Below are 13,503 nucleotides of genomic sequence, written 5' to 3' on the forward strand. Positions count from 1 at the left end.
CCCAGAATGGATAAAGAAGATGTGGTACATATATACAATGGAATATTAGTCAGCCATAAAAAAGAATGAAGTAATGCCATTTGTAGCAACATGGATGGACCTGGAGATGATCATACTAAGTGAAGTAAGTCAAAGACAAATATCATACAATATCACTCATATGTGGAATCTAATTTTTAAAAATGATAAAAATAAACTTATTTACAAAACAGAAACAGACTCACAGATATCAAAAACAAACTTATGGTTAACAAAGGGGAAACATGGCAGGGAGGGATAAATCAGGAGTTCGGGATTAACACACACACACTACAATATATAAAATAGATAACCAACAAGGACCTACTGTATAGCACAGGGAACACTATTCAATACTCCAAAATAACTTATATGAGAAAAAAAAAATCTGAAAGAGAATGAATATATGTAGATGTATAACTGAATCACTTTGATATAAAAACCTGAAACTAATGTAACATTGTAAATCAACTACATACCAATAAAATTTAAAAAAAAGAATTTAACTAAAGATATGAAAAAAAATTACCTTGTTTTTTGAAATGTTTATCTCCTTACTCCCCCAATTATTTTACTATAATGCTGACACTATGCAAAGATTTCTAAAAATAAAAATAGCATATATCCGGGCTTCCCTGGTGGTGCAGTGGTTGAGAGTCTGCCTGCCGATACAGGGGACACGGGTTCGTGCCCCGGTCCGGGAAGATCCCACAAGCCACAGAGCGGCTGGACCCGTGAGCCATGGCCGCTGAGCCTGTGCGTCCGGAGCCTGTGCTCCGCAACGGGAGGGGCCACAACAGTGAGAGGCCCGCGTATCGCAAAAAAAAAAAAAAAAAAAAAAAAATAGCATACATTCATGTTCATCAAAGCAAAAATTTTAACAATTATTTATATTGATTATATAAACGTTAAAAAATATAAGCAGAATAATTAATTTTGGCACATATTCATGTTCTTTAATCGGTTTTTTACATAATGTCACTGGTGGTTTTCTTAAGAATGTATTTTTTCAACATTTTTTCTTAAAAATGTCTTAATTATTTTGTTTTCATACAATTACCTGCAATATTCTTTGAGGTTGTATTTTATGTTTACTAAATTTGAAATTGTTGACAATTTATATAAATATTTCTCTGTGGACCATTGTATTTTTAATTAAATAAACAGTCTCTCTATAGATGTTAAGATGCCTGGTAAGATCTGAGCAAATTTTGCTAAATGGAGGATTTTGTCAGTTCTTCTTTTTGCCATTCAGCTGTGCAAATATTTCACCTAAATATTTTGACAGGCTTTCTTTTTGCCTCCGTTCAGGAAACCTTTTTTTGATGTATATTTTATAAGAAAAAAACTTGTCAGTTATCTCTTTCTATTATTTTTTGATGTTTTACCATATTTATGATTGTAGGTCTTTTATTCAATTTTTGTGGAAATTATAAATTTATCCATTAAAAATAAGGCCTCTGTCAAAAGATTCATCCCACAACTTGCGATATTCCAAAGTACAATTTTAGAATTCAAAAATTAGATTGTGTACCCCGTTGGAGCTCTCATCCTTTATTCAATTTCTCCTTTGCTTTTAAACAGATATATTTTAATGCCTTCCTGACTTTAGCATTGTTTTAAATAATTTTTCTTTTCTAAAAGTAAGTTTTTTATTGTTTCATTTGCAGAAAATTTTGGTTAAACATTTTCAACTTTAATTTTGAACAAGGGTTTCCCTGGTGGCGCAGCGGTTAAGAATCTGCCTGCTAATGCTGAAGACACGGGTTCGATCCCTGGTCTGGGAAGATCCCACATGCCGCGAAGCAACTAAGCCCATGTGCCACAACTACTGAGCCTGCGTTCTAGAGCCCGTGAGCCACAACTACTGAGCCTGCGTACCGCAACTACTGAAGTCCGCGCGCCTAGAGCCTGTGCTCCACAACAAGAGAAGCCACCGCAATGAGAAGCCCACGCACTGTAATGAAGAATAGCCCCCGCTCACCGCAACTAGAGAAAGCCGGCACGGAGCAACAAAGACCCAACACAGCCTAAAATACATAAATTAAAAACAAATTTTTTGTTTCAACAAAACGCAACCACAATTTAGAAGCCTTTTATTTTTTTTTAAGAAATTCAATTCTACTGTAGGCCTTTTAGGTTGTTTTACAAAATTGTGTCTTCCAAGTCTCAGATGCTTTTAAAAATCAAACTGATGATGAGCAGCAAAGAGAAAGCACATACTTCAAAGCCGAAGTGTGTTTATGTTTATTTAACATCAGCTTTATTCCTCCAAATTTTGTAGTTTACTCTGTGAACATATTAAAAAGTGTAAATTTAGGGCTTCCCTGGTGGCGCAGTGGTTGGGAGTCCGCCTGCTGATGCAGGGGACGCGGGTTCGTGCCCAGGTCCGGGAGGATCCCACGTGCCGTGGAGCGGCTGGGCCCGTGAGCCATGGCCGCTGAGCCTACGCGTCCGGAGCCTGTTGCTCCGCAACGGGAGAGGCCGCGGCAGTGAGAGGCCCGTGTACCGCAAGAAAAAAAATTAAAAAATAAAATAAATTAAAAAAAATTAAAAAGTGTAAATTTTGACATCTACATCCTCTGTTTTGACTATAGAGCGCAGTACTTTATGGGATGCAGTCAATTATGTATAAGCACAGCCAACTCCAAGCTTATCTGTTTAAGAGCTTATTGCTTCCAAAAGGGTTTGTAGATTGAGTGACTGGCCCAAATTTTTGCATCCACACCCTTGTCATCCTGAGCAGAATCTACTTCCCACCCCTTGGCTTATTTTGGCCAGCGGCATGTGGATAGATTTGATAGTGTGCTAGTTCTGACCTCTGGCTTTAAGAAGTCTGCAGCATTTCTGCTTGCTCTCCAGAGCCTTTGCCATAACCATGGGAAGAACAGGTCCTTGTCTATTCCATTGGGTCCACAAGAAGGATGAAACAGACATAGAATAAAGTGGCAGTTGAATATAGCCCAGATCAGTTGACGCAAATCTGACCCATGTATTTAAATTCAGTCACTTCTTATCACTCCCCAAGTCCTAGCCTGAGTCACTGTCATCTCACTCTTTTTTTTGCGGTACACGGGCCTCTCACTGCTGCGGACCCTCCCGTTGCGGAGCACAGGCTCTGGACGCGCAGGCTCAGCGGCCATGGCTCACGGGCCCAGCCGCTCTGCGGCATGTGGGATCTTCCCGGACCGGGGCATGAACCCGTGTCCCCTGTATCGGCTGGCGGACTCTCAACCACTGCGCCACCAGGGAAGCCCATCATCTCACTCTTGATTCTGAATTCATCCATTAGCTGGTCTTCTTACAGTCAGCTAATCATATATCCATGCAAATAATTTTTGCTTTAAGCCACTGCATTTTGGGATGATTTATTAAGCAGCATTAATGTGGCAATAGCCAGTTGATAAAATAGGTTTCTTAAATTAGCCACAACATTGTTTCTATCACAATGCTTGCTCCACCAAAATTTGTATTCATTTTATCATTGTACAAATAAATAATTGTATCTTAAATGTTGAACTTTTTAATTGAATTTACAACTTCTATGTAATGTTGTAAATGTCAGATGTTTCACCTCCAAAATTGTTCCTTTGCTTGCGTGAGCTGGTGGAAAAAATCTGAAGCATTACTGGAATCAACTTAAATGAATTCTTATTTGAAGCATATAATGACACATATAAAACTGACATCAGAGCTACTGCTTCACTTTACACACGTGTCCAAGAAGAACTGGGATTGAAAATAAATTCAGCTATTTAGAAGGACACTCATTTGATCCAAATGAAAACTCATGCTTCTCAGGAATGAAATGTATCAGCTGTATATATTAAATTGTTGTCTTTGGGAACATTCTTCTTAAAATGAGTATTAACTTTTCAAATAGATGATGTTTCTTCAGAGATTGTGTTTTCTCGCTTTGTAGTGAGTATTAGATTTACTCTGGCTCCTGGGATGAATGGTACCCATTGATAAGCTTTCCGTGCAAGTTCACATTATATCTACTTGTTTGAAAAGTAGATGTTTAGTACTAAACTTTTCATTAAACATGCTTTTCATATTTTGAGTTCATTGTTGCCCAGAGTCTATTGCAAAATTTAAAAAGCTTTACCAAACAATAAAATAAATATTTGTAATTTACAGCATTTAATAAATGACCAAACTACTACATCAAGAGATTTTAAAGTACACTATACTGCAGAAGTACCGTATGCATCTAACCTTTGATATTCCATATTTCCCATTGACCCTATTGACTGGTGGCTTCATGCATCTGCCAGACTGTGACACGTGCCACCAAACAGTTGACTAGTTCACCAAATGTCTGGCAGAGGCTGCAACTTCAAAACCATCTCCTGTCAGCACCTGAAACTGCAAAGTTAACTATCCCTAGCCTTTCATGTCCAAATGTACTTGGTTTTATCGGTATGCATACTGTATGCTCTTCTTGAAAGGGAGGGGCTTGTTATACTGAATCTGAACAGACTCAGGAAAAGGTAGGTGGTTATTAAAGCTTATTTTAAAGGTATAACCGTGTTCCTGACAGACAATGACAGACCTGGAAACACAGAGTAGATCTAACAAACTCATCCCTGATTATTTTAATATAAATAGTAATACTTTAAGAAAAATAAAAAGTTCTGAACAAATGCTAAGTAGGTGTAAGTGAGGCCTGTTCCAGCTAAACTGGGACAGAGATACACACACACACACACACACGTAAACACACATACAGTGGGTCAATGGGTTCCTAATACGATTGGGTTCCCTCAATCCACTCTTCCTGCCATTCAAAGCATTTCTCCAAAAGAAAGAAAAGAAGAAAAGGAAGAATAGGTAGGGCAAATAGTAATAAAATGTCTATTGTACTAATCAGATGACGATTTAACCTGAACCCAGGCAATCACATATCCATTCTGTGGGTTTAGTATATTCTAATGGTAAAAAACTATGTATCAGTTTTTCAGGCTTGATGGCACAAGCCACTACAATCACCCATCTAATGTCTTTGGCTCACAATAACTTTCGGATTATAATATTGCTTCCCACACATAGCTGTCCCAGGAAGAGACTGGGCTGATCAGCGCACATGGATATCCTTTCTTCTTGACAATGTAATTCTTATCTTTAACAAATTGCCTTTCTGGTTTTATAAACAGTCGAACAAAAACACTTTGAATGTATCTTCCTTTTGGATATTGCCCTATATCTTTTTCTGGTCCAGTCTATCCTTGAGAGAATAGTCTTTGTCTCTAACACTGATTCATTCATTCAGCAAATGTTTGTAGAGGACTCAGTGTGAAGGGAGGAAACCTTCTAGCTATCCATTTAGCGAACTGCTAAAACAGGACCGAGTCATGTGCACTTTCCCTATTACAGCTTCTTTAGATTTGGAAATCTTTTCAAGTCATGCAAGGAAAGTGAACAGAATGCTCAATCACTTGACTATTTAAGGATATTTATATTTAGTTCAGTGACATATTAAATATTATTGAAATTATGATTTAAAATAATGAAGAAATTAGCCAGAAAAATATATCACTAATAATTACTTGATATATTTTTCTATTTTTTAAAAAATTTTCCAACTTAGAGTACTATGCAAATAAAGTCTCTTGTTTCCACTCAATGCTATACCCATTTGTTTAAACTGACTCATCTAAATGGCTCACTTATAATTTATTGATTGTAAAGAAAACCCAAGATGTGAAAAAGTAAAGTTGAATATGATTTGAGTTACATTTCTTTGAAATGTATTTTCTTTCCACACCACCTGGGACCTTTAAATCTTCCAGCATACTAGGTTTTTACTCCCTCAAGCATTTCTGCTCAAATTCTAATGTGCACGCAAAGCATCTGAGAATCTCATTAAATTAAAATTCTGATTCAGCAGGTCTGGGGTGGAGCCTGAGAGTCTACATTTCTGACAAGCTTCCAGGAGATGTAGATACTGCTGATCCCAGGGCCCACATTTGAATAATAAGGTCCTAAAAGACAGACCAAGATACAAATAACTTGGAATGTTTTATAAAGAGAATTCTTACCAATAAAAACATATGCAAATTATGATAAATAATCTTGGTAATATACACTGGTGTATCCTGAGGGTCTAAGCCTTAGGCCCAGCGACGTCCAGAGATGCAGAACCATAGAAATGAGCTTTTTGTTTTCAAAACTGAGAGTTCACCCAAATTACTACAAACCAGTAAGTTAATCATTCTATGTATTATCAGATATTTAGGCATGTACAATTTAGGTTAATATTTAGGTATGCACTGATTTGGGTTAATCAGTAAAACTGACAAATTTATAGCTTGTCTCGGTTTCTTAGCTGCAAACACAAAACTCAGTTTGCACACCATACTTGTGGAAACTTCTTTAAACATGAAAAATAATCAAGAATTTGAGAACAATAGCATTATTCACATCCTATGTGTGTGCTCTTATTCTATTACAAACTATTTAACATATCATTATTAATATTTGTTACTTTCCCCCTTGGTTGAATTATTGTATATTTAAAAGAAAATTTCTATTGTATAACATAAATGTTTTTTAAAAAATAACTTTCATCGTTTCATAGGAAAATAACAAATCCAGTATACAAGTACAAAATACAAAATATCATGAATGTAATGCTTTATTATCAATTAATTATATGTTGAACGAAGTATATGTAAGATCTTTCTGACGACATACTGTTTCTTCTACCTCTCAGTAAACCTTGAAATGCCTTGCTGTATTAAGAAAAGAGGAATTAAACGAACTCAGTTATTCTATTTCTATGGTAATCAGAACCCTCAATTTCTATCTGATTTTTGAGTTAAAGCAGTCTCATTTACATGAGTACAATAAACGTTTTTAAGTGTGGCTAGGACCATTTCCATAATTCTATATTTTTTCCCTTTCCTTAATCTTCTTGAACCCAACAGTGGGCTATAATTTGCAAAACTAAAATCCAATCAGAAAAAAAAATCTTTAGTAGAAAAGTAAAAACCAAGAAGACAGGCACCACATTCAATGCTGCTCTGCTCTTTCATCATTAACCCAATGGGCAGGAAGAAAAGCATCACAATGTAGTTCAACATAAGGGCAGGATTAATTAATTTGCTAGAAAGAGACATCATTTTCATCCAAGTTTGAATTGGCTCATACCAAATACTGTGTGATTTCACTTGGAAGTGGAACCAGCTACAAGCGGCCATGTGCCCGAGCTGAATACAGAAAGTATACCTGTGCTATTACTCTCCTTTTTGGTCTAGATTATATAAACATAATGATAAAAGCAAAGAGAAAAGGCACGAATGTGAACAGCAATACTAAAGTACAATTTTTCCTCGGGTTTGTGTGCTTCACAAATATCTCTATACAACTTTTTTTTTTTTCAAACAACAGTCTTTTTCTGAGTGTCTCTTGGCATTCTACCAAACATTTGTGTCTTGTTTAATTATGAATGTGTTCATTTAATTGAGAGGATTGAATAAATTATATGCTTAGCTGATGAAATCGCTTTCTTTTCTAAATAAGCAGATTGGCATAAAATACTTCAGTCAGTCACTTACCTATATTTGACTGATTTTGAAATTTATGTCAGGATCTTACAGTTTATCTATAGAAGCTACATATTTAATTAACAGTTCTTTTTTTTTCCTAAAATAAGGAAGTGTTACCAGATGAAGTCACATAAAATTTCCATGCAGCTTTTCCTTATACCCTGAAAGGCAAGCACTTAGGCAAATAAAGTAAAAGTGTGTCACAAAGCCACATCCTCAGTGGAAGTTTTTTAGAGGAAGCACTTTTTTTTTTTAATCGAAACGGGACACTTAGAGCCTTTAGAGATAAAATAGCAGAACCTACCCGTCTCTTAACATCTGAAACCACAGTCTGTACTTGTCAGACTGTACTTTATTGTTTTGTAAATCAACTAAATATACAAGGTTGATGGGCTGTGAGAAATCCATAATTTCTGTTAATGGCCTAAGAAGCCATGGGTTTAGGACTCTTGTTATTCAGTGATCCTCCTTCCACATTGTTTTAGAGAGAGCTCTCAGAGCACTTGTGTAGTCATTTTTTGCTATTTCACCTTTGAAATAAAATAATAATTTTAGCTTATTCAATTTAGTTTCTTTCTATAAATATTTTTAGCACGTGATATTGCTTTCTAACTTCACAGAAAGTCAAGAGCTCCCAATTTCCTGTCCCCTCCCCATTTAACTCTCTGAAAACAAATTATTTTTCTTTCTAGTCTCAGGGGCTGTGCTTATGTCCAAAGCTAGTGCTAATATATATCGTTGTCTGTATATTAGTGTCCCCTTCTGCTCAAGAAAATATACTAATTATCTTCTCGCCCCACCTCTCATTCTACCTCTCTCCCTCTCTCTCCCTCTCTCTCCGTCTCCCTCTCTCCCTCTCCCTCCCTCTCTCCCTCTCTCCCTCTCCCTCCCTCCCTCCCTCTCCCTCTCTCTCTCTCTCTCTCTCTCTCTCTCTCTCTCTCTTTCTCGCGCTCTCGCTCTCACACTCTCTCTCCCTCTCTCTTTCCCTCTCCCTCTCTCTCTCTCTCTCCCTCTCCCTCTCCCTCGCTCTCGCTCTCTCGCTCTCACTCTCCCTCTCTCCCCCCCTCCCTCTCTCTCCCTCCCTCTCTCCCTTTCCCTCTCCCTCTCTCTCTCCCTCTCTCTCTCTCTGCCTCTGTCTCTGTCTCTCTCCCACGCTCGCTCTCTCTCTCTCTCTCTCTCTCTCTCTCTCTCTCTCTCTCGCTCTCGCTCTCGCTCTCGCTCTCGCTCTCGCTCTCGCTCTCGCTCTCTCTCCTCTCTCCCTCTCTCGCTCTCACGCTCTCACGCTCTCTTTTTCTCTCTCCCCTCCACCCCCACCTCCCTATCCTTATCTCTATCTCATCTCTATCTTTCCCTCTCTCTAGTATTTCAACTTCTTCAGCTCCAGATGCTTTTCCTTTCAAACTCTTTCCCTTCTAAATATAACACTCCGAGTCTCTTGTTCTAAAAATAATATCCTATGCCCCCCCCTTTTCCTTCCTTGCAAAACCAAACTTTTCCATAGAAAAGCAAAGAGCACTCCCTACTTCATTTCCTTACCTCTAATTCAATCACAAGTTTACTGAAATTTGGTCTCTGCTCAGAGAACCCCTCAAGGCACCAAAGATGTCAATAACTTCCTCCACACAAAAGAGTTTCCCGATGGTATTTTCTTGGAGTCTGTGGCATTCGATAGAGTTGACTCTTCTCTTCTTGAACACATCCCTTTCTTTTTTGTTTATACATTTCCTTCTATCTCTCACTAGTCTTGAACCAAATATATTTAAATAAAACTATGTGTAGAGCTTAACAAATTCTTAGGTATAAAAGAAAAAAAATGCCAATCTCATTGTACAGAAAAAGACATCAAATTGCCAAGGCCCTAAAATTATATATGGAAAGCAGTCATCATCTACACTTCTAATTAGCTAAATGTATAAAACTGGAATTTTATCTTCAGTTATCAGCATAAGAAAAACTGTTTTATTCTATGCACTTATCACTGGGTGCTTGAGCTGACCCGACCAGGAGAAACTGCTAAGGAGGAAAAAATCAACACTAAGTCCGTGAACATTGTATGATTATAGGGAAGAAGTTTTAGATTCTCAACTGTCTGCATTTTCTGTTTCTCAAAAAGCAAGGTTTAAAAGATACTAATCCGACACCAGTTTTTCAAAAGCAACTTAATCTATTTTTGCTACATTATAAATTCATCTTAATGGGGAAAGATGTATTCGTTTCCTAGGGCTGCTGTAACAAAGTACAGAAACCAGATGACTTAACAGAAATTTATTCTCTCATAATTCTAGAGGCTAATATCAATTGTTCAAAATCAGGGGGTCGGCAAGCCATACTCCCTCTGAAGCCTCTAGGGAAGAATCCTTTCTTTCTTATCTCTTCCAGCTTCTGGTGGTTGCCAGCAATCCTTGGTGGTCCCTAGCTCATACATGTATCAGTCCAATATCTGCCTCTTGTCTTCACATCCCTTTCCTCCTGTGTGTGTCTCTGTGCCCAAATGTTCCTCTTCTTATAAGGACACCAGACATTGGATTTAGGACCCACACTACCCAGTATGACCTCATCTTAAGTTGATTACATCTGCAAAGACCCTATTTCCAAATAAGGCCACGTTCACTGGTTCGACATGTGTTTTGGACAGACACTATTCAACACAATACAAATAAAAAAACAAAAATTAGTATTCTGGAAAATTAAAAAGGAATTTCTTTTTTTAACCAAACGACTGATCACATGTTGTTATTTTTCTTCCTTTGCAAACCTTACTAAAATACTAGTAAAGGAATAAAGCAATAAAAAAATACCATAAGAGGAAGCTAGTTCCTAGGATCCTAGAGAAGCAGCCGCCGCCGCCGCCGCCAGTACCGCCCTGTCCGCACTGCGCCTCGGCAGCCGGGACAGGGCCGCCGTCGGGGAGCCTCAGAGCACCGTCCCTAGCTCAGCATGATGGACTTGGAGCTGCCGCCGCCGGGACTGCCGTCCCAGCAGGACATGGATTTGATTGACATACTTTGGAGGCAAGATATAGATCTCGGGGTAAGTCGAGAAGTATTTGACTTCAGTCAACGACGGAAGGAGCATGAGCGGGAAAAACAGAAAAAACTTGAAAAGGAAAGACAAGAACAACTGCAAAAGGAGCAAGAGAAAGCCTTTTTCGCTCAGTTACAACTAGATGAAGAGACAGGTGAATTCCTCCCGGCTCAGCCAGCACAACACATCCCGTCGGAAACCAGTGGATCTGCCAACTACTCCCAGGTAGCCCACATTCCCAAACCAGATGATTTGTACTTCGATGACTGCATGCAGCTTTTGACAGAGACATTCCCATTTGTAGATGACAATGAGGTTTCTTCAGCTACGTTTCAGTCACTTGTTCCTGATATTCCCAGCCACATCGACAGCCCAGTTTTTATTGCTCCTAATCAGGCTCAGTCACCTGAAACTGCTGTCCTTCAGTTAGCCACTGCTGATTTAGACGATATGCAGCAGGATATTGAGCAAGTTTGGGAGGAGCTATTATCCATTCCAGAATTACAGTGTCTTAATATTCAAAGTGACAAACTGGCTGAGACTAGCATGGTTCCAAGTCCGGAAACCAAACTGGCGGAAATTAACAACAATTATCATTTCTATTCATCAATCCCCTCATTGGAAAAAGAAGTAGGTAACTGCAGTCCACATTTTCTCAGTGCTTTTGAGGATTCCTTCAGCAGCATCCTCTCCACAGAAGAATCCAGCCAGTTGACAGTGAACTCATTAACTTCAAATGCCACAGTAAATACAGATTTTGGTGATGAATTTTATTCTGCTTTCATAGCAGAGCCCAGTACCAGCAACAGCATGCCCTCCTCTGCTACTTTAAGCCAGTCACTCTCTGAACTTCTAAACGGGCCCATTGATATCTCTGATCTATCACTTTGTAAAGCCTTCAACCAAAACCACCCTGAAAGTGCAACAGCAGAATTCAATGATTCTGACTCTGGCATATCACTGAACACAAGTCCCAGCATGGCATCACCTGAACACTCAGTGGAATCTACCATCTGTGGAGACACACTGCTTGGCTTCAGTGATTCTGAAATGGAAGAAATAGATAGTTCTCCTGGAAGTGTCAAACAGAAGGGTCCTAAAACACAGCCAGTAAGGCCTTCTGGGGATACAGTCCAACCCTTGTCATCATCTCGGAGGAACAGTGCTCCAGTGTGTGATGCCCAGTGTGAAAATACACCAAAGAAAGAAGTGCCTGTAAGTCCTGGTCATCGAAAAACCCCATTCACAAAAGACAAACTTTCAAGCCGCTTGGAGGCTCATCTCACAAGAGATGAGCTACGGGCAAAAGCTCTCCATATCCCATTCCCTGTAGAAAAAATCATTAACCTCCCAGTTGATGACTTCAATGAAATGATGTCCAAGGAGCAATTCAACGAGGCTCAACTTGCATTAATTAGAGACATACGCAGGAGGGGTAAGAATAAAGTGGCTGCTCAGAACTGCAGAAAAAGAAAACTGGAAAATATAGTGGAACTGGAGCAAGATTTAGATCATTTAAAAGATGAAAAAGAAAAATTGCTCAAAGAAAAAGGAGAAAATGACAAAAGCCTCCATCTACTGAAAAAACAACTCAGCAACTTGTATCTTGAAGTCTTCAGCATGCTACGTGATGAAGATGGAAAGCCGTACTCCCCAAGTGAATACTCCTTGCAGCAAACGAGAGATGGCAATGTATTCCTTGTTCCCAAAAGTAAGAAGCCAGATACTAAGAAAAACTAGATTTGAGCAGATCTGACCTTTTCTGAGCTAGTGGGGTTTTTTTTGTTGTTGTACTGTTATACTAAAAGCTCCTACTGTGATGTGAAATGCAGAAATATACTTTATAAGTAATTCTATGCAAAATTATAGTCAAAACTAGTGTAGAAAATATAAAACTTTAAGAAGCATTAAAATAAGTTATCAGTATGCTGAATCAGTAGTTTCACTTTAACTGCAAACTTAATTTCTAAAAACACCATTGGGGCTAGTTTCTATATACATGTAAATACTACAAAAACTCCTTATTTATACTGTTCTTATCTCATTTGTTACTTTCATAGATTTATATGATACATCTGGCTAAAAGCAAATTGTTGCAAAACTAACCACTGTACCTTTTTAAATAAATACTGTATGAACAAAAAAATGGCATTTTTTATATTAAATTGTTTAGCTCTAGCAAAAGACAATTTAGTTGAAAAGCTGGTACTAATAAAGGAATATTATGACCGTTAAAAAAAAAAATACCATAAGAGATAAAATCCACTGGAAACAGAGATAACGTAGGGAATACTATTTTTCAATGTGGAAATACTATTTCTCAATGTGTATATTTTTCAATAGATATATGAATAGGATGCGATGAAAAGGAAAAAAATCAGAGCACAAAAATAATGGAAATAAATAACATTCTAAAATAATTGAAAGATAAATCCAGGACCAAAAGTAAAACGAAATACAAAGAAGTGAAAAACAGGAAGTAGAGAAAAGAAAATAAGTAGATAAGTCTATGGGGGTTTAGAATCCACTTGTTAAGACACTTTGCAGCAATGTCTTCAAAAGTTTTAACAAAAATGGTATTTAGTGAACAGTTCTATACTCAAGACAAGCTAATGCTCAAGAATGAGAGTAAAGGGAATTCCCTGGCAGTCCAGTGGTTAGGACTCCATGCTCTCACTGCCCAGGGCGTGGGTTCAATACCTGGCTGGGAAAGTAAGATCCTGCAAACCGCATGGTGTGGCAAAAGAGAAAGAGAGTAAAATGAGGACATTTTTAGGAATGCAAGGATAAATATATACACACACACACACATATATACATATATATATACATACACATACACAGCGTTCAGTCATTCATTAACGGGAAGCTACTACTAGAGGATATCGCTGAACAAAGGCAAATGCAAATT

The 13,503-nt window shown here is 38.0% G+C and overlaps 1 protein-coding gene across 1 annotated transcript; it reads left to right on the top strand.

Moving 5' to 3' along the window:
• The first annotated feature begins 10,382 nt into the window (after positions 1 to 10,382).
• LOC132524792 (nuclear factor erythroid 2-related factor 2-like) lies at positions 10,383 to 12,826 on the top strand. Its single transcript, XM_060157213.1, has one exon. The coding sequence runs from the start codon at positions 10,506 to 10,508 to the stop codon at positions 12,330 to 12,332; it is 1,827 nt and encodes a 608-aa protein (XP_060013196.1). The 5' UTR covers positions 10,383 to 10,505; the 3' UTR covers positions 12,333 to 12,826.
• The last annotated feature ends 677 nt before the right edge of the window (positions 12,827 to 13,503 follow it).

Source organism: Lagenorhynchus albirostris, chromosome 8, assembly GCF_949774975.1.
Source record: "Lagenorhynchus albirostris chromosome 8, mLagAlb1.1, whole genome shotgun sequence".
NCBI classification, from domain to species: Eukaryota; Metazoa; Chordata; class Mammalia; order Artiodactyla; family Delphinidae; genus Lagenorhynchus; species Lagenorhynchus albirostris.